Source organism: Danio aesculapii, chromosome 8 (assembly GCF_903798145.1).
Source record: "Danio aesculapii chromosome 8, fDanAes4.1, whole genome shotgun sequence".
NCBI classification, from domain to species: Eukaryota; Metazoa; Chordata; class Actinopteri; order Cypriniformes; family Danionidae; genus Danio; species Danio aesculapii.
Genome location: NC_079442.1, coordinates 33,898,800 through 33,925,068, shown reverse-complemented (window position 1 = coordinate 33,925,068; position 26,269 = coordinate 33,898,800). Strand labels below are relative to the sequence as shown.

Below are 26,269 nucleotides of genomic sequence, written 5' to 3'. Positions count from 1 at the left end.
AAATGTTTGTAAATAAATATATAATAAATTATTTGAATTATATAAACTATAAAATGACGTAATATAAATATTTGATATTTTTCTAAGTGTATTGAATGTAAATAAATATTTTAATTATGCAAACTAAACAATAAAAAACTTTTACGCAATATTAAGAAATGTTTAGTTTTTCAGCAATTCAGCAATTTATTTTAAACATTATCCGTTTAAATATTTTATTCATCATTTAGTATCTCAATGATGTTGAAATAAGTGCAAGACAAGAGAACAGACAGACCGGCAGACAGACAGACCCTGATGATGATGGCGTCATTTCAAAGAATATTTGAATAAGTGCATTGTAAAAAATGGTTTGTCTGTAATGTCAGGTATGAGCTTATTTGTTTAGTTCCCATGTTTTTATTACATTATATCAAATTATATTATATCAAAGGTGTATTCTATAGCTTTTGATTATATTTATATAATAAAAACATAGGAAATAAATGAATAAGCTCATGCTTGACATTACAGATAAACCAATTCACCCGCTTTCAATGATAAATTGTTTCAGGGGAAATATAATTTTTAACTGACTATCACTTGAGGAAATGTTAAGCAACGTTAGATATTTTTGTTGACGCAGCAACAAGTTTTGCGTGCGTACGCCTCCTTCCTCTCGCGTGCATCACATGATTGCCCCGTGCAGTGACGTCACATACAAACAAGTACAGTTCAACGTTCAGTGCGCTGCTGCTGCGCTGAGAGAGACAAGTGAATAGTACAGACCGTGAAAGAAAGGTAAGGGATTGGCTTTCATATGTTGACAGAATTCAAATCATGCAACTGGTTGGTCAAGTTTAATGATCATTCGTCCATAAATAATCACTTTTCAGAGGTATCTAAAATGTGTTTGACTAAATAAATATGTGGAATGTAACCGCTGTGGAGCTGTTCACTAGATTTGTGTCATTGTATGCAGAAATGTCTCAAAACGTCAAAAAGCTCACAGGGCTCGTGGCAGCTACATTCACTCCACTCACTGCAGAAGGGTAAAAATATTGTAATTACTCACAAAAAATGCCTTGCAGAATCATATCTAATGTGAAGGGGTTTAAACGTTATTCTTCAACTTCTTAGGGAGATCAACCTGTCTGTAATTGCACCGTACGTCAATTACCTAATAGAGAAACAGAATGTCAAGAGTGTGTTTGGTAAGTCAGTTATTTTGAGGACTGAGGGTTTCGTTTTTGCTTGTTTGTAGTCTAAATCAACTTGTTTTTGTTTGTTTTTTTTTTTGTAGTTAATGGCACAACAGGTGAGGGCTGTTCTCTGACTGTGGACGAAAGGAAGCAGCTTGCTGCAGCTTGGTGCCAACATGGAAAGGGCAAGTGAGTTGAAGCACATTTATGGTGTTTGTTCAGCTGTGAGAAATTATTATGCCACAGGGGCTATAAAATATTTGAACTGTAACAGAATATCACTAAAAGAACACTTTATTTAATCATAAATGCAGGACAAAACTGGGTAAGGCGTCCTTGTTAATTGTCCCATGTAGCTACTATGGTAATTACAATTAATTTGAATGTAATTGCATGCAACTAACCCTAAGCAAAACCTGTATTCTAACCTAAAACCACACTGTAAGTACATGTATTTAACTACTCAGTAGTTAAATCAATAGTTACACTGTAAAAAAAGACAACTTAAAAAAAAAGGGTAACCCAAAACTGTAATGTGAAATATTATTTCAGTTTAAAAGCTTTCTAACAGAATATTTTTCAGAATATAATTTATTTATTTGGTGCAATGCTGAATTTTCAGCATCATTACTTTAGTCTTCAGTGTCACATGATTCAGGTTCGCTGCTCAAGACACATTTCTGGTTTATATTAATGTTGAAAACATTTGTGCTGTTTCATTTTTTGTGGAACTACATGGAATTAGAAATAAATAGAATAGAATGTAAATAAATAGAATTTAAATAAATAAATTAATAAATCAATACAAAGGTATTTATAATATTTCTAAATATAATAATGTGATTTATTTTTTATTTAATGATCTATAAAAATGTACATGTAAAATATATTTAAAAAACTGATAAGTCCGGTTTATTTTACGAAAACAATTTTTATATTTTTTTCCACCACATTTTTAATTTCCAGCAACGGTACTTCTGATATGCAATAATGTTAAATAAATTGTATACAAAGTCTTTATGTTTTATTGTAATTGAGAAAATTAACTATGATACTAGGTTAGAAGAAACAGGAGTTTTCTGATAAAATAGTCAGCAAATCTGTAAATCTTCTTTGTTTTGCAAACTAACAAAACTCTCTTGTGATAAAAGTATATCCATTGTAACTTTGTATTAGTACAACATCTTGTGATCGTTATTATTCGCCTCTTTGTGATGAAATGCTTGTTTTCCTCAGCTAAAAATCTGGATAAAAGTGTCTTCTAAATAGATAAATGTCTCAAATACAAAATTGTTCATAGCTAAAGAAACACCATAAGACACATCTGCATTTCTTTATTTTCCTCATAAACATTGTTTAATTTTTTATACTGTTTTTGTGTGTGTGTGTGTGTGTGTGTGTGTGTGTGTGTGTGTGTGTGTGTGTGTGTGTGTGTGTGTGTGTGTGTGTGTGTGTGTGTTCAGGCTTGAGCAAGTGATTGTTCATGTTGGCTGCATGAGTATAAAAGACTCTCAAGAACTGGTGAGCACACTGCTTCACATCCTCTTATATTTTACATGCATTATCAACACTTTTTCATGCGTATGCTTCTTTTGTTATGTGGTTCTCCAGTCCCACAAACATCTTTCCTCCCATTTATTATCCATTTGTGTTTCAGCATGTGCAGATAAACAGGTAGTTCCCCCCTAGTGACTGGTTAAAAATGCTGAATGGATGTTTTTTTGCTTTCCTGTAGGCTCGGCATGCAGCCAGTATAGGGGCCGATGGCATATCAGTAATATCTCCTTCCTATTTTAAACCCATCAATGCAGGTTTTAACACTTTTTGTTGTTGTTGTTGTTGTTTAAAATAGTTGCAGTTGTTTTTTTACATACACTACCAGTCAAAAGTTTGGAATCAGAAAGAGTTTATAAATTTTTTATAATAAGCTTATTCTGATAAGAAAGGCTGCATTCTTTTATAGAAAATACATTAGAAAATGTGAAATAATTAAATGTTATTGTAATATTAAATGACTGTTATTTTATTGCATATAATTCAAACTCTTCTTGCAGTTTAAAGCTGGGTTTTAAACATAATTAGTCTTCAGGGTCACATAATCCTTAAATATTATCATGATCTGCTCAAAAAGAAAAAAATTCTTCTTATTATTATTATTGTTATTGTTTTAAGTTTGGAAAACAAATACAATGCTATTCAGAAGTACCTTTTAAATGTATTTACTTTTATTCATCATAATAAATTTACAATGTTTAAAACAAATTGCAAATAAATGCTATTATTTTGAACTTTTTGTTCATCAAAGAATCCTCAAAGTAAGGCAAGGCAGGGCAAGTTTATTTATATAGCACATTTCACACCCAGTGGCAATTCAAAGTGCTTTACATAAACAGGAATAAAAGAAACAAGTATAAGAAAATAAAAACAAATAATAGAAAGGATTAATAAAAACAGATAAAAATGTGTTAAAACAGGTTATAAAAGAATGAAAAAGAAGAGAAAAACATAATAGTACGATCTGTTGGACGTAGCACAGTGCTCATTCAGTAAAGGCACAACTAAACAGATGTGTTTTCACAAGATGTGTCTTGATTTGAATGTGCCTACTGTTGGAGCACATCTGATCATTTCTGGAAGCTGATTCCAGCAGCGAGAGGAGTAGCAGCTGAAAGCTGATTCACCCTGCTTTGACTGAACTCTTGGAATTTCTAGTTTAGTAAAATGTATCATAGTTTCCACAATACTATGAATCAAGAAGATAAAAAATCAGCACTGATAATTGTAAGAATCATTGATTTTGTACCAATGACAACTGATCATAATAGAACAGCAAATCATCATATCATAATGACTTCTGAAGAATCATGTGACACTGAAGACTGGAGTAATGATGATAAAAATTCAGCTTTGAATCACATGAATAAATTACATTTGAAACTACATTCAATAAGAAAACTGTGTATTTCATCTAATAAACGCAGCCTTGTTAGCAGTATTGCCCTCTTTTGAAACGTTAAAATCATCTTTTGACTGGTAGTGTTTATATGATTGTCATTAAAAAGCTTTGTTTTTTTCACAGATGCATTGAGGTTGTTTATAAAGGAAGTGAGCGCCTCTGCTCCAGATCTTCCTATGTATTATTATCATCTTCCAGGCATGACCGGTGTTGCATGTAAGTGCTAACATTACTGGCAGCCAAAATCCTTACTCTGCCGTAAATTCTTCAGAATTGCACATTACACCATGACTCATTGACTTCCTCTGAGTTTTCTTTCTTTTTTCCTTTTTGTTTCAGTAGAGGCAGCTGATGTGCTGAATGGGATCGAGAGGGAGATTCCCTCATTTCAGGGAGTGAAATACAGTGGGACGGATCTGAGGGATCTCGGACAGTGTGTTTGTTACAGTCAGTCCCGTAACTGGTCTGTCCTGTATGGAGTAGATGAGGTAAGAATTTCCCTCACTGCATTTGTCCTGTTCTTGTTATAATTTAAGTTTTTTTAATCGATTTAAAGGGTCAGATTTACTGCTCAAGAAACATTTCTGATTATTATTAATGTTAAAAACAGTTGTGCTGATTCATTTTTTGTGTAACTACATATAATTAGAATAGAATTTAAATGAATTAATGAATTTAATTAATGAATACATTTGTATTTTAATAATATTTCTGAATATTCAACAAAGGCGCCAACACCAAAGCTAAAAAAATGCAAATTTATTAAATTATAAAGACTGACACATATCATGTAACGTTTCGAGCCACACTGCTCTTCATCAGACAATGTTCATCACAATCAGGTGCTCCTTTTTGTACACTTCCAGGTCACATGATCATATATATATATATATATATATATATATATATATACATACACGCATTTATAAATTATACAACTTAGATATTTCAAGTGAAATATAAAAATTAACCATAATGTTACATCACAAATTATAAAAAACTGAATGTACCAGGATACAACAAAATATACAACAAAATCTAGCCAAAAAATAATACCCAAACACCTAATTAAACATTAAAGAATTATTAAAGAAAAGGACGAATGTCAAACTCCTCCTTTAAATCTTTTGGAGACAATGTATCTAAAGTGAAAATCCAAAAGGCTTCCTGTTGTAACAGCAATTTGTTAAGATCTCCCCCCTCCCCCCAACCCCCGACGTGGACACTTCACAACTTCAATATTGTAGAGTGGACACTGAATGTCTCATAACTGAGAAATGTTGCACAACAGGACTTCTAGGATCATGATGTCGAATAGCGCATCGATGTTCAGAAATGTGAATTTTTAAAGGCCTACTCGTTTTACCTACATAACATAAACCACACGGGCACCGCAGCATATAGATTACGTTTCGTGGTCTTGCACGAAATAATGCCTTAAATATTAAACTTTTTCGCTGTATGGGGATGTGGGAAATTTGACGTTTTATATGTGAAGCTACATTGTAAACAATTCCCACATTTAAAATTACCCGTGTGGTATGGTGTTTAAAAAACGCGGAGCGGGTTTCAGATCAGCTCTTACCAATATATTTCAGATATTAGATGTTCTTTTGTGTACCAAACGAGGTGAATTTCAAAACATTCTTTGAGGGTAGGATCACTTAAAATAATATGCCAATGTTTTAACAGCACTTTATTAATGTCTTTAGTCACTGGCGAATATTTCATATAACAATTAATGTTTTGTTTGGGTACATTTTTTTTGGCTAGATTTTATTGTAAATTTTGTTGTATCCTGGTACATTCTGTTTTTTATAATTTGTGATGTAACATTATGGTTTATTTCTGTATTTTCACTTGAAATATCTAAGTTGTATAGTTGTATTTATAAATGTGTGTATATATATGTATGTATCTATGTGTATATATATATATATATATATATATATATATATATATATATATATATATATATATATATATATATATATATATATATATATATATATATATATATATATATATATATATATATATATATATATATATATATATATATATATATATATATATATATTAGTTTTAGTTTTTCTTGTTTTGCGATAGGATTTCATGTGATCCGGAAGTGTACACAAAGGAGCACCTGATTGTGTTGAACATTGTCTGATGAAGAGCCATGTGGCTCGAAACATTACACGCTTTGTTTCAGCCTTTTTAATTCAATAAATTAGCATTTTTGAAACTTTGGTGTTGCCGCCTTTGTTGAATATATAATTTGCACCTTTTGCGTTTTTTGGCTGAGCACCCAGTTAAGAGGGATGTGCGTACTTTTGTACAGTTTTTCATAATAATATTTCTAATAATAATAATGTAAATGTGATTTGTCCTATTCTTGTCAAAATTTAAGGTTTTGATTGTATGTGTTTTTTTTTTACCCTTTCTAATGTAGCAGCTCTTAGGTGCTTTGGTGCTTGGTGTTCATGGAGCAGTGGGGAGGTGAGTGCCAACATCATGGCATCTTATCACTGATTTTCTTGCCTAAGTTGTCATTAATAAATGACCTTTGGCTGTTTTATCCATTATGTGGTTATGTTGTAGCTGTAGATAATCATAGTCTTGTGTGACGGATGTACTTGATGGCAATAGCGTCTTTTTAACACTGCCAGAGCACTGTGTAAAGGTGATGATTTAGCAATAATTTTCGTAAAAACAGGTACCTTGTGAAACATGTTGTTTTTCAGCAATAATGGATAGTAACTGGTTACGTGTTATGCAATTAGATTTAAAAAATGCAAAAGTTGTAATTATATTATTTAATTTAAGCATTTTACAGTAATTTTTAATGGATTAGATGATTGCTTAATATTCACTTCAATGGCAGTAAATTATTTATATTTCTTAAATCATATTGTCTAAGTGTTTAGATTTTGTTAATTGAAAACATGTAATAGCAATAATATAATATCAGTAAAAATAATAATCCCATAAGGGGCGTCACGGTGGCTCAGTGTTTAGCACTGTCGCCTCAAAGCAAAAAAGTCGCTGGTTCGAGTCTCGGCTGGACCAGTTGGCATTTCTGTGTGGAGTTTGCATGTTTTCCCCATGTTGATGTGGGTTTCCTCCTGGTGCTCCGGTTACCCTCACAGTCCAAAGACTTGCGCTATAAGTGAATCGAATAAACTAAATTGGCTGTATGTATGTGTGTAAATGAGTGCTTATAGATGTTTCCCAGTACTGGGTTGCAGCTGGAAGGGCATCCACTTAGTAAAACATATGCTGAATAAGTTGTCAGTTCATTCTGCTGTGGCGACCCCTGATAAATAAAGGGACTAAGCCGAAGGAAAATTAATAAATGAATAATCCCATAAACAAATTCAAAAACAAGAGTCTGAAAAGCAAAAAGTAGGCCATTTACATTAAGTTTTTCATCATGTCATTTTTGTAATTACTAACAGAAAACTAGGGCTGCACAATATATTGAAAAATAATCCTTATTGTGATAATAGTACATGCAATATCCATACTCAGAATCATAAATTAAATATATTTTACATACCAGGCCTTGGTGTTGCATCATACATTTTTTTATCATCTAACTTTAACCAATCATATGGGGCCTTACTATGTTTATTCACACCTTCCCAGTACATGCTGTTATGCTACTGGCTAAACCGGACTCAAAGGTGAATCTTGTGCAAAGAGCTGGTGCATATTCAAGCTCAAACCAATGCACAACGTTTTGCTTTGGTTGTGCAACGGGGTTTGTGATATGTTTTTTCTTGTTTGGTGGGTGGGACAAAAATGTCTAATCGGTATAAACCACAAGGTATTAAAATTATATAATCTCACACAGTAAAGTATTTTATTCAAGATAGCAAGGACAGTGGCTGTAACATTGAGGGTATTTTGCAGTATTAAACACATATTTAGATGGAATTCTTCAGGCTCCGAAAATGTTTCAAATGGAATATGACGAATGGCCTTCCCAACTGCCATAGTTTCAACTCCTCTGTCATCAGAACAAGGTGTTCTACCGTTTGCACTTAAAAACATGTTTGTGATCTTTTGTCAAGGCTGAACGCAGCCCTGAAAATAAACACTAATGATGGGAGTAGAGACGAGTGAGAAAAAAGACAACAGCGAATAAGAATCAGGATTTTTCAGGTTTTCAGTTATTCAAAGTATTTTAAAGTCTAAATGTTTGCACATTTTGTTTGTTGACAGTTTGTTTTAGCCTGAATTAGATTAAACCTTTTTAAAACAAAAAGAAATTGTGTTCCTTTTTGTTAGAAACACAATTAAACCAAAGAAACTGCTCAATAGGATATATGCCAAGCTAGTGTTGTTCCCATACTGATAAACTTCCAGTGACCATTTTTTCCATTTTATACGATTCCTTTTACAGCATCGATGTTGTAATGTAATTAAAATACAAGCAGTTAAATAGATTTTGGCATTCATTCAGTTGCTCAAGCGTAAAACGAGACAAAAAGCCGTTTACTCGCACGCGCCTGTCAGAATCGGCAGGCTAGCGCAGAAGCTTAATTGAATATACTGGGGTAAAATAAATGCTCATATTATAAAGACATGGTGGGGAAAAATGTAATTTAATGCAGTGCTTCTTGTACAATCTGGGACCCACTTTATATCGGATATCACTCAGCCTGTGGAGATTGCTGATTTTTTAAAGAAAACAGACCTTAAACGCGTTGATTTTGTAATTGCAAACAGTTTCCCTGAAGCACTTAACCGGCAAATTAATTAAAAGTCCTATTAGCATGCTTCGGCATATACCCTATAGTTTTTTAAAGTACAAGTTAAAGGCATAATTACATCTGAAAAATGTCTATCACCTCTTTAGTTTTGTATGTTCATTACACAATAAACAGCATTTCTCTTGGGAAATGTTAAATTGCAAAAACAAAATCTAAACAACATTGCATATCTTATATTTTCTCAGTATTGTGCAGCCCTATAGACAACAATTAAGCAATATAAAAATCCATGTTATGTAAAAAGTAGTCCAATTACATTATCTAAAATGAGTAGTTCAGTAGATGAGTAGTCCAGTATTAATGACTTTTCATCATTTCATCAACTTTCCACACTTTGAAATCATTAATAAACTTAATTTTGTACAGTTTGTAAGTTTTACCCAGAAATTAATTGAATGTTGTTTTTGTTTTGAAAACTATAAATATCTAAACAGCAAAATGAGGGAATTCATGAAAAAGTTTGATATTTCTCACCACATTTTCTCTTTCTTACCACATTGTTTCATTTGCACAACAACCAGAAATTGTACTCCTAACATGCAACAATGTCAAATATGTGAAGTTTAACATACTCAATGTTTCTAGCTATGATAATAACACCAGGCATGCATCAAAAGGAAATTATTTAGCTTCCTGTTTCAAAAACTAATGCAAAGCAACGCACTGTAATGTATTAACGAATGAAAACATGAAATGAATTGCCATCAGATATTACATGCTTTGTAACAAGTAAAATGAGGTTTAAAATCGTTGAAGAAATATTTAATGACACAATATTAAGTGGATTGTTGATCTGGATGTTATGTATGAATTTTGGGTTTTTATGTTTTTTATTTGTCTTTGTTGTTATGTATTAATGTAATTTTGTTTTGTGTTCGATGGACCACAGGAGGAATAGCCACTACCTTGGTAGTGGCTAATGAGGATCCAGATAAATAAATAAAAACAGATAACAGCATTGTAATTAACAATACAAAGGATTTGAATATTATTTTTGTACTAAAAGGAATTTGGATGTCCTTTTTTTCTGCTATTTATTTTCTAAAAAATGATGACTTAAAAAAGAAATTGCATAAATGCCTGCTGTCAAGCTTTCAAACTTTACCCATGATACACTCTCTCTATATTTTCCAGCACATATAACTACCTCGGACACATAGTGAACCAGATGCTTTCTGCTTTTAATGGCGGCGATCACACACAGACTAGAGCCCTGCAGGTACAGTATAGCAATCAATCTCCTGTTACAGTATACGTGCCATTCTTAAGTAGAAATTTATTTGATGAATATTATTTAATATTTAATGAACTACTATCATTTTGGCTACAGTAATTAACGATATGCAACTCTGGTTACAGTTTAAATTTATGGAGGTTATCACGTTTGCCAGGACTCTTGGTAAGTTGATCAGCTTTCCACATACATTTCAGATGTTTTTAAAGATTTTTTATAAAATGTCTTTAATGACCAAACTGTAATGATATTGATGAAATATCAGTGCAATTTAAAATAACCATTTATTCCTTTATTTAATTATTTTATGAAAATCTATTATTTTCTTAATGATGAATTATTTCCAAAAATTATACTGTGTGCCATGTTGTTTACCTACATTTAAACAATGTAGAAAAAATGTCATTAAACGTAATTTTATTTGACATTCGTGTATGAAGAAAATCTGGATTAATAAGAGTTCAGTGCTTGGAACTGGCCATACAGTGAGCCCCAAACACCATTGGTTCTTGTCTAAATTGAACAAGTGTAAAACCCTGGTAAAAAAACAGGCATATCAGAACACAATACAGACTTTTAAGTTGCTCACGGGTCCATTTCTAACATAAAGGCTAGTCGGGCAGATTTGCATGAGCAGCCGCATCAGGAGATCAGCAGCCAAAACAGAGGCTGATATGTTACACATGGGACCATTAATATGCACACCCCAGGCTGAGATTTTAACAATGATCATTTTTCTTCCTATTTCTAAGTTTTCATTAAACTTACTGCTGTATGTATGTGGCAGATCAGAGCTCATTAATATTCAACACCTTTCCAAATATGGTCAATAAGGACCGTCTGATTCTAGGGGTATTTTATGGGGTAATGAATGAGCATATAAAACTATTTCTGGATCATTTTTAAACTGACCTAAGGCCCTTCTGTTACATTTTAATTCTTTTATATTTTTTCCAAAGTTCAGTTTAACAGATTTTTTTTCAACACATTTCTAAACATAATAGTTTTAATAACTACTTCTAATAACCAATTTCTTTTATCTTTGCCATGATGACCGTACATAATATTTTACTAGATATTATTTAAGGTGCTTGTATTTAGCTTAAATTGCAATATAAAGGCTTAACTAATTAGGTTAAAGTTAGGCTATTTAGGCAAGTCATTGTATAGTGGCTTGTTATATAGCTAACAACAAAAATATTGCTTAAGGGAGATGATAATATTGACCTTAAAATGGTTTAAAAAAATAAAAACTGCTTTTATTCTAGCTGAAATAAAACAAATTACACTTTTTCCAGAAGAAAAAATATTATTGAAAATACTGGGAAAAAATCCTTAATCCATTAAATATCACTTGAAACATATTTGAAAGAGAATAAATGTTGCACAGGAGGGCTAATACATTTTAAAAGACAAGCATTTAATTGAATTGTAAATCATTTTAAAACATGTCTTTTGTGCATCCTATTTCAAATGTTTGGTTGTTTAAAAAATTGGATAATAAAAATAACTTTGGATGAAAAGCTCTTTATTAAATGTTTTTAATGATTATTTATCTGCAGGTTTTGATGTGTCTGTGAATAAGCAGGTGATGAGTGAAGTATCAGGGTTGCCAATGGGTCCTCCTCGACTTCCATTGCTGCCATGTCCCGTCTCTAAAGCCCAAGCTATAGCACAGAAAATCCACAACTTCTCTCAGGGACATTAAAATGAATGTAGAGATTTCAGTAAATCTAACTGAAATTGCAAACAAATAATCTGTACTGTTTCTTTACACTACAGTATGTTGATGTACTGTATCTTTTATGTTTGCATGCTTTCATACTTTATATTTTCCTGTAATGTTTTTATTGTCAACCCATTTTAGCCTTATTAGCATTTTCTATCTGTAATTAATAACATTAAAAGAAAATAACAATGTCAATGAACTTACTTAAATTACCTAGCAGTTACTATTATTCCTCACTGTTACTGATATCTTTACTCTGTTATACTTCATTTTCTATAACTAATTGTTTGTGTCTTATTGCACAATGTGGCTTAATGCACACACATACTATATGTCTTTACAATATACTTCTGGTTTTGTATTGTTTAATACAGTATTGATTATACTTTGGCTGTGGATACAATTGTTATTAGTCCAGACTGCTGAGAAAATGGTTGCAGGGTCAGCCATGATACCATTGTGTTCTTTTATGACAAGTGGCATTTTTTTACAGCAATTGCTCTCCATGAGATGTACTACAAAAATCAGTTTTATCAGTGTTTTATGCTCCATTTCAATACAATATGTGTGTTAGATTCTTCATAGTGAGCACTGTGGTCTATCCTTAACTTTTTCTGGAAAATCTTCTTATATTTGCAAAGTACCATTTAAAAAGGGATATTTTTAATGTTGTATTCATTGAATAAAACAAAATGCAAGTCATTCTTTGAGCATCTTACTTGATCGCATGATAGCTTATAATCTGCTTATTTAGGTTGAAATATCTATTTTAATGTCTGTAATTGATTGATTGAGTGACTGTGTTGTCCTAAACTGTAATTAGGCCACAATTTACAAGGTGTCATTAATGTCGTTCCATCTCCCACTTTGAAAATATCCCAATTGAACTGAATGAAGTTGAAGGGAGTCAATATTTCTGACTCTGATTTTCCCCACTGTCGTGATGCTCTTATATGTCACAGGTATTGACCAATATCCTCTCAATTCCTCCTTGCTGTTCAAACTGTAATGATCATTTGGAATCTGGGGGGTTGGTCTGAAACAAGATCTGGAAACAAGTAACCATTGACTTCCATAGCTATTTGTTTTTCTAGTTATGGAAGTCAAAGGTTACCGATTTCCAACATACTTCAAAATATCTTCTACTAAACAACTTGAGGGTGAGTACATAGTGAGTTAGTATTTATTTATTTATTTTCATTTTTAGATGAATTATATCAATCTTATATCACCTCAGATGACATTCAGGTATTTAAATCGTTTAAAAAAATCAAGTCTAAATATGTTAAATTTACAAAAATACGTATTTGTGTAAAACTAGGAGTGTTGGTGTTTCGCATCTCTGTCAGCAAACTGTGGTCGAGAGGGCGCTGCATCATCAACTAATCAGCGGTTTTACTGCTGTCTTCATGTCTGACTAAAAAAAGGTCTGTATTACACTGTACATCTTTTATGAGCACACTAGCGGTTTCTTCTCAAGGAGAACACTGAGACAGCTCGTTTAAAGTCAGGTCATGACCAGGTTTCCTTTAGGACATCCTGTCTGAATACAAATTATTCTTATTTTAACTGAAAATGGCTACCGTGTTTACATCGTTTTTGGAAAATCAAATATTATTTATTATTTAATTGTTATTTTTTGCTTTTATTTTTAATTATTTAATTCTTATTCTCGCAGATTCTGTGGTACAGGATTACAGGAATGTGCCTTGTTCAATAGCCTTGTTTCTTTATTGCGTACTGTTCACAAGAAGGCAAACTTTGATTTCATGTGAGAAATACCGCCATCTAGTGTTTGCTAAAGGCACGTGCAGCATCCGTACTATGATAAGAGTGTTTTGGGCTATTTATACTTTTGGTACTATACTATTTATACATATTCCGTTAAATCATAGGTGCCATAACTTTTTCTTATTAAGGGCCAAAAACCAAACTTGATTGAGAGCTGTGGGCCGAAGTTAAATATGCCAAGCCGTATTATATTAAATTTGCCATGGGCAATTTCCTACTTTATTTGCTAATATTCAAAAATAACTAGAAATGTTACTTTAAAAGGCATTAATTAAAGATGCAGTTTCATTTTTACAGTTTTATTATGAACTTATTATAGTAAAAATATAAACAATCCCATAAGTAACAGAATGAGTTCAATGCTGAATACACCAGTCGAGCTGCTCCTGCCTTTGCCTTGATTTGCTCACCGATGTCTTGTGCTTCTGTCAAATGACAGTATTTACATTTTAAAAGTCTGATTTATTTACATAACTTAAATGATACATTTATTTTTTTAGTTGGCTTTTTGTAGCTCCTTAATTAAACAAAAAAAACAAAAGATTATGTTCAATTAGAAATGATGATCTCTGTCAAAGGCATTTGCCCCAACCAACTCCCCATCATTCTCTCTCTCTTTTCAGATGGGATGGCGGGCCAAACGAAAGGTTACCATGGGCCAACTTTGGCCCGCGGGCCCTACTTTGGGTACCTCTGCATTAGATAGATAGCCACCAGTAGATAGCTATAAATTACCAGTAGACACCCACAGGGACTATCGCTATTTTCAATCAAGACAATTTACAATTTATATTGGTCTGTGTGAGTCTTAATGCCCCAGTATAGTGAAGGGGATACTATGCTGTCAGTGCGCACTGTCTTTCGAATGTGATGTTAAACCGATGTCCTGACTCTCTGTGGTTATTAAAAATCCCATGGCACATCTCGTAAGAGTAGGGGTGTAGCCCCGGTGTCTTGGCTAAATTCCCTCTTGGCTCTTAACCATCATGGCCTCCCAATCATCCCCATCCACTGAATTGGCTCTATCAATGTCTCTCCACTCCACTAATAGCTGGTGTGTGGTGAGCGCACTGGTGCCGTTGTCCTGTGGCTGCCATCGCATCATCCAAGAGGATGGTGCTGTGGAGAGACCCCCCTCATGATTGTGAAGCACTTTGGGTGTATGGCCATACACAATAAATGCGCTATATAAATGCACATTACATAACATTATACTATAGATGTTTTTAACCATACTATAATAAAATACTATAGTGGTATGGCAATACAGCAATTGCAAGGTTGCCGGAAGTTAACTAGAATTATTTATTAAATTACATGCATTCGTTCATTTTGCTTTGGCTTAGTCCCTTATTTTATTAAATCACACAATATTTGTATCTTAGGCGACGCAGTGGCACAGTAGGTAGTGCTGTCGCCTCACAGCAAGAAGGTCGCTGTTTCGAGCCTCGGCTGGGTCAGTTGGCATTTCTGTGTGGAGTTTGCATGTTCTCCCGGCGTTCGCGTGGGATTCCTCCGTGTGCTCCAGTTTCCCCCACAAGTCCAAAGACATGCGGTACAGGTGAATAGGGCAGGCTAAATTGTCCGTAGTGTATGAGTGTAAATGAGTGTGCATGGATGTTTCCCAGAGATTGGTTGCAGCTAGAATGGCATCCGCTGCGTAAAACATGTGCTGGATAAGTTGGCGGTTCATTCAGCTGTGGCGACCCCGGATTAATAAAGGGACTAAGCCGAAAAGAAAATGAATGATTTGTATTTTATTAATGTCTACCCCCACTCCAACCCTAAACCTAACCCTCATAAAGACGCTAAACAGTAATAATTATTAATTAAATTGCCCATAAAATTGCATTTTGCTAACCAACAACCCTCACAGTAATGTAAAAACAGTAATTATACAGAGTATTTTTCTAATTTATAATTAAATTACTCATTAAATCATTTAAGCCTACACCATCCATCAACAGAAAATAGAAATTATTGTTGTAGTGTCACAAAATATGCTATATTGATGTTTATCCCAGCTGTATCCCTTCTAGACCTTAATTTACAGAAGTATGAACAATTTAACCAATACTGTTTTCTACAGCTGTAACTTATATTATACTAGCTACACCACAATTTACTATAGTAGTAGTAGTAGTAGTAGTAATAGTACCTACAAACTAAAGAATACTACACTATGTATTACAGCACACTATAGCTAATAGTGTTACAGTATACAGTATAACACTATGAATATAACACTGATTAACACTGAATACTATAATACATAAAGTGCAATACACATTACTATAGTATGGTTCAAAGACACCATAGTATTTACTCTTATTTACTATAGTATTGTTTCATAATTTTCATTTTCATGCAGGGTGACTTGGTTAACAGCCAAGTGCTTCAAAACGTGCTTCATATTTTCGATAACAAGGTATTACTTAAAAACCATTGAATATTTTTAGATGCAATATTGTTGCACGAGGACATAAAATCCACCACAGCAGGAATGACACGATCATAAACCATTCACACGCGGAACCAATGATTGCGCTCTAAATCACTGAAACCACACGGGACAATAATACAGCGACGCCGTGTATTCACGTATTTCCGGCCAGCTCAGCGCACCACGGAGGAGTGTTGTGGAGCTGTAATCCAGACAGAGACATTTGTTTTCCAGCTGTAAACACTTCGCAAACACCCGCCGTGCGTAAATCTGACATTACACAAAAATGGTGCTGTTGACGATGATCGCGCGGCTGGCGGACGGTCTCCCGCTGGCGGCTTCAATGCAGGAGGACGAGCAGGTATATTTATATGAGCTCAGTCATTTCTCACTGCTTTAGCATTTACATTAGGACTGTGTGCGTGCTAAATCAAAGAGCAGTGTCTTGGGAACATAACATTTTCTTTTGAATGTATTGTAAAATACAAGGCAGATATATATTTTACCAAATGTTTAACTTTAACTCTGGCCTTCATTGGCTCAGTTTGCAGTGATTGGACAGCTGTGGTAGTACTTTTATTTAAAATGTTTTATTTGGTATCTAGTCGCGTTATTATTATATCTGGGGCTATAATATTTGGCGCGGTCGTTTATTGTCTAAATAAAAGCTGTAATTGGTCACACAGAGAAGAAGGTTCATTAGATGGAAATCGGTTTGATCAGTTACAGCGCCCTCTTCTGTCTAGATGTGAACTTTACACCTGCTTTTCTTCGCCCCCTCCTTACTAATTATCACCTGATTTATAAAAATAGATTAAATAATTAAAATAGGCTATATTCTTTTTTATGTAGTTTTAATTATGTTCTGACTTTTAATTAAATGGTTATTTATGTCTTTGTAATATTGACTTCCATATAGAAAAAACATATATTATGGAAGTCAGTGGTTTCTGGTTTCCAGCTTTCTTCCAAATACCTTCTGCTGAACACAAAAATCAGGTTTGGAACAAGGAAAGGAAGAGTAATTGATGACGGAATATTCAGTTTTGTGTGTATCTAACTGCGGTATTATTATTATTATTATATTATTATATCAAATATTATAATATTTTGCTCTGTCGTTTATTGTCAATGAAAGCTTTTATTGGTCACACATAGCAAAGAAGTTAGATGATTGTTTTGATCAGTTACAGCGCCCTCTTATGTCTAGATGTGATCTTTACACCTGTTTTTCTTCACCCCCTCCTTACTAAATATCACCTGATTTATAAAAATAGATTAAATAAAATCAGTTATATTATTATTTTCTAATGTAGTTATTAAGCATGTTGTGACTTGTTTTAAAAATAGCTGTTTATGTAGTTATAATATTGCCAGTTCATGTCTTTAAGGGACAGTTCATCAAAAAATGACATTTTACACAGTATTTACAGTACCCACCCTCAAGTGGTTCCAAATCTTTATGAGCTTCTTTCTTCTGTTGAACACATAACATGATATTTTTGAAGAAAGCCAAAATTGGCAGTCATTGACATTTATATAGGGTCAGTAGTTTCTGTTTTCCAGCTTTCTTCCAAATAATGCTGAACACAAAAAACAGGTTTGGAACAAAGGAAGGAAGAGTAAATGATGACAGAGTTTTCAGTTTCTTGTGTATCTGACTGCGTTATTATTATTATTATTATTATATCTGTTTTTAATTATGTTCTGACTTAAATGGTTATGTAGTTATGATATTGCCAGGTTATGTCTTAAAGGGACAGTTCACCCAAAAATAGGAAATGTATGCAGTATTTACCCACATTAAAGTGGTTCCAAACTTTTAATGAGTTTCTTTCTTCTGTTGAACACAAAATAGGATACTTTAAGGAAAGCCAAAACTGGCAACCATTGACACCCATATATGAAAAACAAATACTATGGAAGTCAGTTGTTACTGGTTTCCAGCTTTCTTCCAAATATCTTCTGAACAAAAAAAGAACAGGTTTGGAACAAGTGAAGAAAGAGCAAATGATGACAGAATTTCAGTTTTGTGTGTACTATGCCTTTAAGACCCTAAAAAAAGGTTAATTGCTAGGGATGCACCGATACCGGTATAGGGTCAATACTTAAAATACTCGTTCTCGTATCGTACATGAAATGCCGCTACCATGCACCAATACCACTCAAAAGTATTTCACTACATGGATGTGATTTGTTGTCCTACCTGACTCTATTGTCTTAATTTATGAATGTATTCTATATTAGTCCTTATAAACTATCCATTTATAAAATACATTATTAACAAATCTGTAGGCTACTAAAAAATAAATCGAATAAGCAATATGATCCTTGAGTATGTAATGTGTGAAGTCGTGGATGCATGTCAGCACAGAGATAACTTATTCTTTAAATGTCCATGCTTGATCGGTAATCGATAAGGTCTATCAATTTACAGGGTTGACAACAATGTGTGTATATTTTTGACTTGGAATAGCCTTCTGGTAAATATTTTTGTGTTCATTCTTGCTACAGGCAAAAATTAAAACCTCCTTTCAAATTAATTGCACTTTCATTGAAACCAAATCTAAGAAGTATCAGTATCGGTACTCTGTATCAGCGAGTACACAAATGAAAATACACATTCATATCGGTTTGTAAAAAGTGGTATCGGTTCATCCCTATTAATTGCACATTTTAGCTTAATATCCTGATAATAAAGTTGTAATGCCTTAGAAGTGAATGTTTAGAAGTTCTGTTTGTTGTTTTGCAGATGAACTGCAAGAACTGCCAGATATAAACTCAAAATTGCTTAATTGTTCTATTCAATTGTTGTATTTAAAATCATAATTTAAGGATGTGTAAACAATAACAGAATGTTCCCAGTTAATTTAATAGTATTTATCAATGTAATTTGCACATTATTATTGCACAGAATTATGAAAGGATTTATGGCATTGTGGATTATTAAGAATTGAATCGATAAATTCCTAACGGGTAAAAATTTAATCAATGTGAAATCAGAGCTTGCAAATCAAAATCTAATCACTACATCTGTATCGATATACCCAGCCCTAGCGATTCATTTGTCACTTTTCAGCATTTGTATAGGTTTGATGGACCTATAACTCATCATGTGTGGATGAATTACTATAACTGTGGAGAATTCGATCACAATCATTTGTGTGTTTAAAAATTGTCATATTGATTGCTGAGTTAAGAGGATCAACACCAGTTTAAGGTTTAAGACAAAGATTCTAGAATTTTTTTCCAAATGGTGTGTTAGATATCCATTAGTTACTTTCATTACATTTACCATCATTTGATTAAGTTCTAACATCTTTACATTTCCTCCTTCCACGCTGCCATGAAGGGAAGTGAGAAGGTTTGTGTACCTTTAGATTTTGTGAAATCCCTCTGAAGAAGATGGAGTCAGAATGTATCAGAGTGAGTGTGTGTTATTGGCTCTAATTTGCACTTTGGTTCTCAGATGGGTCGAGATTTGCAGCAATATCAGAGCCAGGCCAAACAACTCTTCCGAAAACTAAATGAACAAAGTCCCAACCGATGCACCTTAGAGGCAGGATCTATGTCCTTTCAGTAAGTTCTCCTTGTGGCAAACCACAAACACTGAACTACAGAACTACAAAATCATCGTGTTTATGCAATTTGCAGTACAACAGAATGTTATGGAATTTGTGGATTAAATAATGTAGCATTAGACACTTAATGGGGGCGACATGGTGACTCAGTGGTTAGCACTGTCGCCTCACTGCAAGAAAGTTGCTGGTTCGAGTCCCGGCTGGGTCAGTTGCTCCTGTTTCCCCCACAGTCCAAAGACATGAGTATAACTAAATCGTCCATAGTGTATGAGTGTGAATGAGTGTTTATGGGTGTTTGCCAGTACCGGGTTGCAGCTGAAAGGGCATCCGCTGTGTAAAACATATGCTGGATACGTTGGCGGTTCATTTCACTGTGGCGACCCCTGATGAATAAAGGGACTAAGCTGAAGGAAAATCAATGAATGAATGAATGAATGAATTAATGAATGAATGAACACTTAAAGGGTTAGTTCACCCAAAATCCAACTTGCCTCATCATTTACTCACCCTTGTGTGGTATAAAAATTTTGAGTTTCTTCTGTTAAACACAATAGAAGACATTTTGAAGAATGCTGGTTGCTGTTTGGCACCTATCAAAACCCATTGAAAAATTACTATGGATGTCAATGGGTCAATTTTTTTTTCAGCATTTTTCAAAATATCTTCTTTTGTGTACAACAGAAGAAAAAACTCATAGGTTTTGAACAAGTGAAGGGTGAGTATATGATGACTGAATTTTATTTTTGGATGAACTATTGCTTTAATAAAAAAACACTTTGCAATGAAGCCAGTTATTTAGCTGTTGTGCAGTAGAGTGTTTTTCTAAAATTATGGAGTAATGACAGTGTGTTCTTCCATGTATTTTTAAACAGAAATTAAATGGAGTTTGAGAAGAAATTAATGTATTTTAAACGGTTCTAATAAAAAAAATCTTAATAGTTGCACAAATTAAATATTCATTTTGGTTACCAAAATAAATCAATAATTAAAATAAAGTACTGGGAAATTAAAAATATAATCCATAAAAATACATTTAAAAAAGGAAGTTGGGGTATGAGCAGAATTCTGGGTGAGAAAATGTAAAGGGCTTCACTAAAAAGAAATGATCAAAAGTAGGTCCATGTGTTAATTTCTTAATGACTGTATAATTTGTTTTATGTTTTTGTGGTTATGTTTTATACACTGTAAAATGATTTGTTGCCTTAAAATAAGCGAGTAAACCCATTGCCTTAAATATCTTAAGTAAATTAACTATGTGCATGATTAGGTTAAAAGGGCACCTATGATAAAAATCAACTTTTGTAAGCTGTTTGGACAGAACTGTGTGAAGAGATAGGATGTCCACTGTCATATTGGAGTGATATAAACCCTACAAGTTTTTTTATTTTCTGACGTTAAAATAGGACCCAAATCTCAGTGAATTTTTTTTTTTTTTTTTTTTTTTTTTTTTTTTTTTTTTTTTTTTTTTCAGGCCCACCCCGACGTGATGTAGAAACACATGTCCACAGAATTTTTTTTTCCAAATAAACTGGGATGGAAATATTTGTAATAATAATAACTTTAAAAAGTTTTTAAAACAGAGCATGTTTGAAATTAAGACAATACAATCGCTGTAATTCTTAACTGCTATAACCACCACGGCCGCATAGTGTCAGTAAACGCACATATATTTGTGACATTGATATTTGTAATATTGAGACTTATCATTTCAGAAAGACTTGAACAAGCTCCACCACAAATTCATGAAATAAGCTTACTTGGTATTTTTGACTAGTGAGCTGTATTTCAGCTTCATTCGAGTCTGTCTCTATCCCTAACGGTTATTTATCTGACGTAACGCATGAGAAGCAGACACGCACGTGGGAGCAATGGGCAGGGAGAAGCAGTTCATTTGCATTTAAAGCCACAGGCTACAAAAACGGCTACAGTGTACTAACAGTAAAATGAACATATTCTGGAGGCTATAATAAAACATCTGATGGGTATTTTGAACTGAAACTTTACAGACACATTCTGGAGACACCAAAGGCTTATCTTACATATTCTAAAAGAGGTAAAATAGCTGCCCTTTAAATCAAGAAAATTAAGTTAACAACTTAACACTTCCAAGTTACAATGGGTTTACTCCCTTTAAGTAAAGTTAACTTGTCTCTTTTAAAGCAACATGTTTACTCACTTTTTTAAAAGTAAATCACAGTTTTTCGCAGTGTAAATGGTCTCTCTTTTCCCTTCTTTTCAAAGCTATGTCATAGAGAAGGGTGTTTGCTATTTAGTTCTCTGTGAGGCCGGGTTTCCTAAAAAGCTAGCGTTTGCTTACCTGGAAGATCTACAGGCAGAATTTCATGAACAGCACGGCAAGAAGGTGCCCACGGTCTCCAGGCCTTACTCCTTCATAGAGTTTGGTAAAAGAGCGTTGAATTGTCAAAGTTTCATTTAATTCCCTTTAAGAGATGACCTCATAACCCATTTTCCTATTCTGTCCAAAGATACATACATTCAGAAAACCAAAAAGTCCTACATTGACAGCAGAGCACGCAGGAACCTGAGCAACATTAACACTGAGCTACAGGATGTACAGAGGATCATGGTGGCCAATATTGAAGAAGTCCTGCAGCGGGGAGAGGCTTTATCTGGTAAATACTGCTTCTGAGGGTCTTCTTTTTCACTTTCAGTACATAGAAATGGAGATTTTCATTTCTCTTCATCTTGTTTTGTTGTTTCTTGTTCAATCTGTTTTTGAGGTATTTAGATTCTCCTAACTTCAACCAAAGCTGAAGTTATTTTAAAAATAAACGCGTAATAAAATGCTCAAGTATTTGATTCTATAGAAGTGTAATGTATTTTAATGGCTTTAGTAATGACTTTAATGGTGTTTTACGTTTGTTTTTATACAAAAAAATAATAATAATGCCAAAAGTCAATGAATGTGGTAGTAATATTGGCTAAAATGAAAATGTAAGAATGGGATTTAACTACAGCGGTTTTAGCTGTAGTCCTCCCGGATGACAAAAAAAAAGGGTATCAGTATGATGGTGAGAAACTGTACATTTCTAGTCGAACCTACAATGGCCAAGAGAGCTTAACAAGCTGCAATTTAAGAAAACATATGCAATTATGTAAAATGCCAGCAAATTGAGAAACTATTTGCACATGTGATGCAAATCCTCACAACGCATACACATAAATAAAAAACAAATTGATGAAATATGCTGCATTTTCTCACAACGCAAACAATTTATGAAAATCCCTGCATTTTCTCAATTTTCATATAGAACGGAACACAACGTAAATGTTTCAAGGGGACCCTAAAATGAGACGGACCCAGCTATTTAGGTTATGGTTATTTAACCGAATAATATATATATATATATATATATATATATATATATATATATATATATATATATATATATATATATATATATATATATATTATATATATATTATATATATATATATTTTTATTTTATTTATTTTTTTTTTTAAATGTGTGCAGTCATGTGTGCTGTCAAACAGATGAAGATCTTTTCTTAATTTGCTGGCGTTTTTCAGAATTGCATGTGTTTTCTTAAATTGCAGCACGTTAAGCTCGCTCGGCCATAGTACAAACCATTCTTCTGCAATTTTATACCAAAAAGGGAAATATATAAGCTAAATATTTTAGACCGCTGCTATTATGTGGTTGTATTGTATTGCACTTAAGTATAAAGTTAAATCAAAGGTAATTTTGAAAAAGTAAACTTGAAAATGAAATGATTTAATGACAATAATGTGCTGCGGTTACAACTGAATTAGTTACAAAAACATTGTAAAAAAAAATAATAAAACATGAAATGATAACATATAATAGTAATTGTACCCAGCCTAAATGTAAAATAAAGTTACCTAAGAGAGAGAGAGACAAAGAACAGTCACACACACACATCTAGATTATTATAAATGAATGATTGTAAATATACTGATTATTATGATTATTTATTTTTACAGTTTATGCATAAATGTTGATTGTTAAATACACAGTTTATTCTGATTTATGTAATTATTTTCTATTGGTATTTTTATTTAATTATCATTGCTATTATTATTATTATTAATATTAATATTATTATTATTATTAATTATTATTATACTATATATTTTAATAATATAGTACTATTTACTGTGATTACTATGGTATTGTTTTGTTTTTTGTTTTGTTTTCTTAAATATACACTGCCGGTTTAAAAGTTTGTCACAATTTTTTAAATATTTTTTTTTTATCTTTTTAAAATTATGCTGTTCATATGCTGTGCTTATTAAATACCTATTTATTACTTATTGTATGTATTTTTTAATGAAATTATTAGTCCACTCATTATTGCTTTTATTACTATTACCATTAATAATAACAACAATAATAACAATCATAATTAATATTAGAGTGATTTCTGAATGATCATGTGACTCTGAATACTGGAGTAATGAAGTTGAAAATTCATCTTTAAGATCACTGGAATAAATGATTAATTGAAATGATAGACAAATTTTAATAGTTATTTTATAGTGCAATAACATTTCACAATTGTACAATTTGTATTTTTGATTAAATAAATGCAGTATTTGTGAGCAGAATAAGCTTATTTTAAAACATCTAAAAATCCTACTGACCCCAAACGTTTGACCGGTAGTGTTTTATGTTCTTTTTAATGTAAACTTTATAAATGGTTTGGAAATACATTTGTAAAAAATTGTATACACCATTTAAAAAGACAGAACAATACTTGAATAATTCAATACAACCATCTGAGCAGAATTTGCAGCAAAAACAAAAAAATCTAATTTAAATAAAAAAAATTTGTAGCATATTTTAAGCAGTGGAGCTGTTCTCAACACTGATAATAACAATATTTATCTAATCAAATAAATTCAAATTTAAAATATATTAATCAAAAACCCCTGCACATTTACTATATTACAAAAATCTGCACTTCGCCGTATTTCTAGTTCAAAAACATTTATTTTTTTTCTTTATTTCATGTGTTTTTACCCTCCTCAGCTTTGGACTCGAAGGCCAGCAACTTATCCAGCCTGTCCAAGAAATACAGAAGTGATGCTAAGTACCTGAACACTCGCTCCACGTATGCTAAGCTAGCAGCCGGTGGAGTCTTCTTCATCATGCTGATCGTTTACGTCCGCTTCTGGTGGCTGTGAGCTCTGGAAGATGTGTGTATGAGTGTGTGGAAGGAAAGAGAGGCTCACAGGTGAAACGCAGACGAACACTTAAATGACGACAAGCTCATGTTGTTTTAAACCACAGCCTGTTCTTAAAGACTGTCAGATCCGGCACTTTCCCTCCTAACAGGCCGTCGAGTCCCCAACCTGATCCTCACTGCTATCTGTTTTATGAACTACACGGAAGTCTGTTTACTTGGAGCGTGTGAATGAATGAATGAAAGAGAGGGAATGAAAGTGCGTTTTTCTGTTTGTGTCTTTGTGAAATCTCTCCAGTCACTGAAATGAATCTTATATACTGTGCTACAGTACCGTAGAGCAACAATGCATCTCAATTAGCCATTCATTCATTCAAATTTGTCGAATTCCTTCCACAAACAACTTCTAGTTGTCATTATTTAGGTAAGGTTTCATTTGGGCCATGGAGATAAATGAGGCGGTTGCATTATTAACAGTCATCTCCAAATATCTGCACAGATTTCATAATTCTGCTTCTATCTGTTAACCAGATATGAAGAGTTTGACTCCTATATCTATGAAAGCCTTATGAAGCGTAGGGGTTAATGAAGTCTTAGTTTGAATTCGTCCCATCAGTTTAGCATTTTGGAACTTTCAGTTGTGTTCCCGGTGCAAAAGTTGCCCAATAAACAGCACTTGCGCTGCTGTAAGGACATTTGAGGTTGCGTCCAGTTGCTCAATACCGCCCATATTAATAGCACTATTGTCAGGGGAAAGTGGGGGCAGTTTTTGACAAGCAGAGGTTTGGGTCGGATGCAATCTAGTGCAGTCTACTTGTCTGGTCTCTTTCACGGTTTGCAAATACTCCATCTGATCCAGGTACATCATTTCCTACATCTGTATTTTACATGCATTGAAGATTTACGCAGTAACCAACAGTGTATCATGTGTCCGCCGCCTGAGGTTAAATTGCTCATATCAAGAGTGTTTGTTCAGATCACAAATCCAACAATAAATAAATAAATTAATTCAGACTCATTTAATAGTTGCTTTTGCTTCTGTTTTTGCAGGTCACACTGTCAGTTTTAAAATATTTGGGCTGCAATATGTCTCTAGAAATCACTGTCAGTCGTATCTAATAAACTGTAATGCTTTTTTTTACACAATTTCAGTGTAAAGATCACAGCAATCTTAAACAAATAAAAAAATTGTAAATAAAACTTTATATTTTTATTATTAGCTTGTAACTTTAAAGCTTTATCACAAATTCCCTACACTGTAAAAATGCTGGATTAATTCCTTCATGGTGTCCCAACCCAAACCAGTTAAGTTAACTTTAATTGTTTTTACAAATTTAAGTGGACTGAACATAAAACAACCGAGTTGTCCCCCCCCAAAAAAACTTTA

General features: G+C 33.0%; 2 protein-coding genes across 2 annotated transcripts; both read left to right on the top strand.

The window, feature by feature from the left end:
- The first annotated feature begins 704 nt into the window (after positions 1-704).
- On the top strand, positions 705-12,580 carry npl (N-acetylneuraminate pyruvate lyase (dihydrodipicolinate synthase)). The gene is made up of 12 exons (XM_056463792.1): positions 705-780; positions 962-1,031; positions 1,120-1,193; positions 1,283-1,370; positions 2,645-2,702; positions 2,917-2,992; positions 4,261-4,353; positions 4,477-4,625; positions 6,590-6,636; positions 10,050-10,134; positions 10,275-10,314; positions 11,712-12,580. Exons 2-12 carry the CDS (start codon positions 964-966, stop codon positions 11,855-11,857), a joined length of 924 nt encoding a protein of 307 aa, XP_056319767.1. The 5' UTR covers positions 705-780; positions 962-963; the 3' UTR covers positions 11,858-12,580.
- Positions 12,581-16,265: 3,685 nt separating this feature from the next.
- Positions 16,266-25,900, top strand: sec22bb (SEC22 homolog B, vesicle trafficking protein b). The gene is made up of 5 exons (XM_056463790.1): positions 16,266-16,473; positions 19,582-19,691; positions 21,935-22,095; positions 22,180-22,326; positions 24,729-25,900. Exons 1-5 carry the CDS (start codon positions 16,399-16,401, stop codon positions 24,881-24,883), a joined length of 648 nt encoding a protein of 215 aa, XP_056319765.1. The 5' UTR covers positions 16,266-16,398; the 3' UTR covers positions 24,884-25,900.
- Positions 25,901-26,269: the final 369 nt, after the last annotated feature.

Excerpts from the sequence above, each read along its gene's own strand:
- npl (XM_056463792.1), top strand. The coding sequence starts at position 964 with ATGTCTCAAAACGTCAAAAAGCTCACAGGGCTCGTGGCAGCTACATTC. Across the intron at positions 1,194-1,282 it reads GAATGTCAAGAGTGTGTTTG|TTAATGGCACAACAGGTGAG; the intron begins GTAAGTCAGTTA and ends TTTTTTTTGTAG. Across the intron at positions 2,993-4,260 it reads TTTTAAACCCATCAATGCAG|ATGCATTGAGGTTGTTTATA; the intron begins GTTTTAACACTT and ends TTTTTTTCACAG.
- sec22bb (XM_056463790.1), top strand. The coding sequence starts at position 16,399 with ATGGTGCTGTTGACGATGATCGCGCGGCTGGCGGACGGTCTCCCGCTG. Across the intron at positions 19,692-21,934 it reads GCAGGATCTATGTCCTTTCA|CTATGTCATAGAGAAGGGTG; the intron begins GTAAGTTCTCCT and ends TTCTTTTCAAAG. Across the intron at positions 22,096-22,179 it reads TTACTCCTTCATAGAGTTTG|ATACATACATTCAGAAAACC; the intron begins GTAAAAGAGCGT and ends TTCTGTCCAAAG.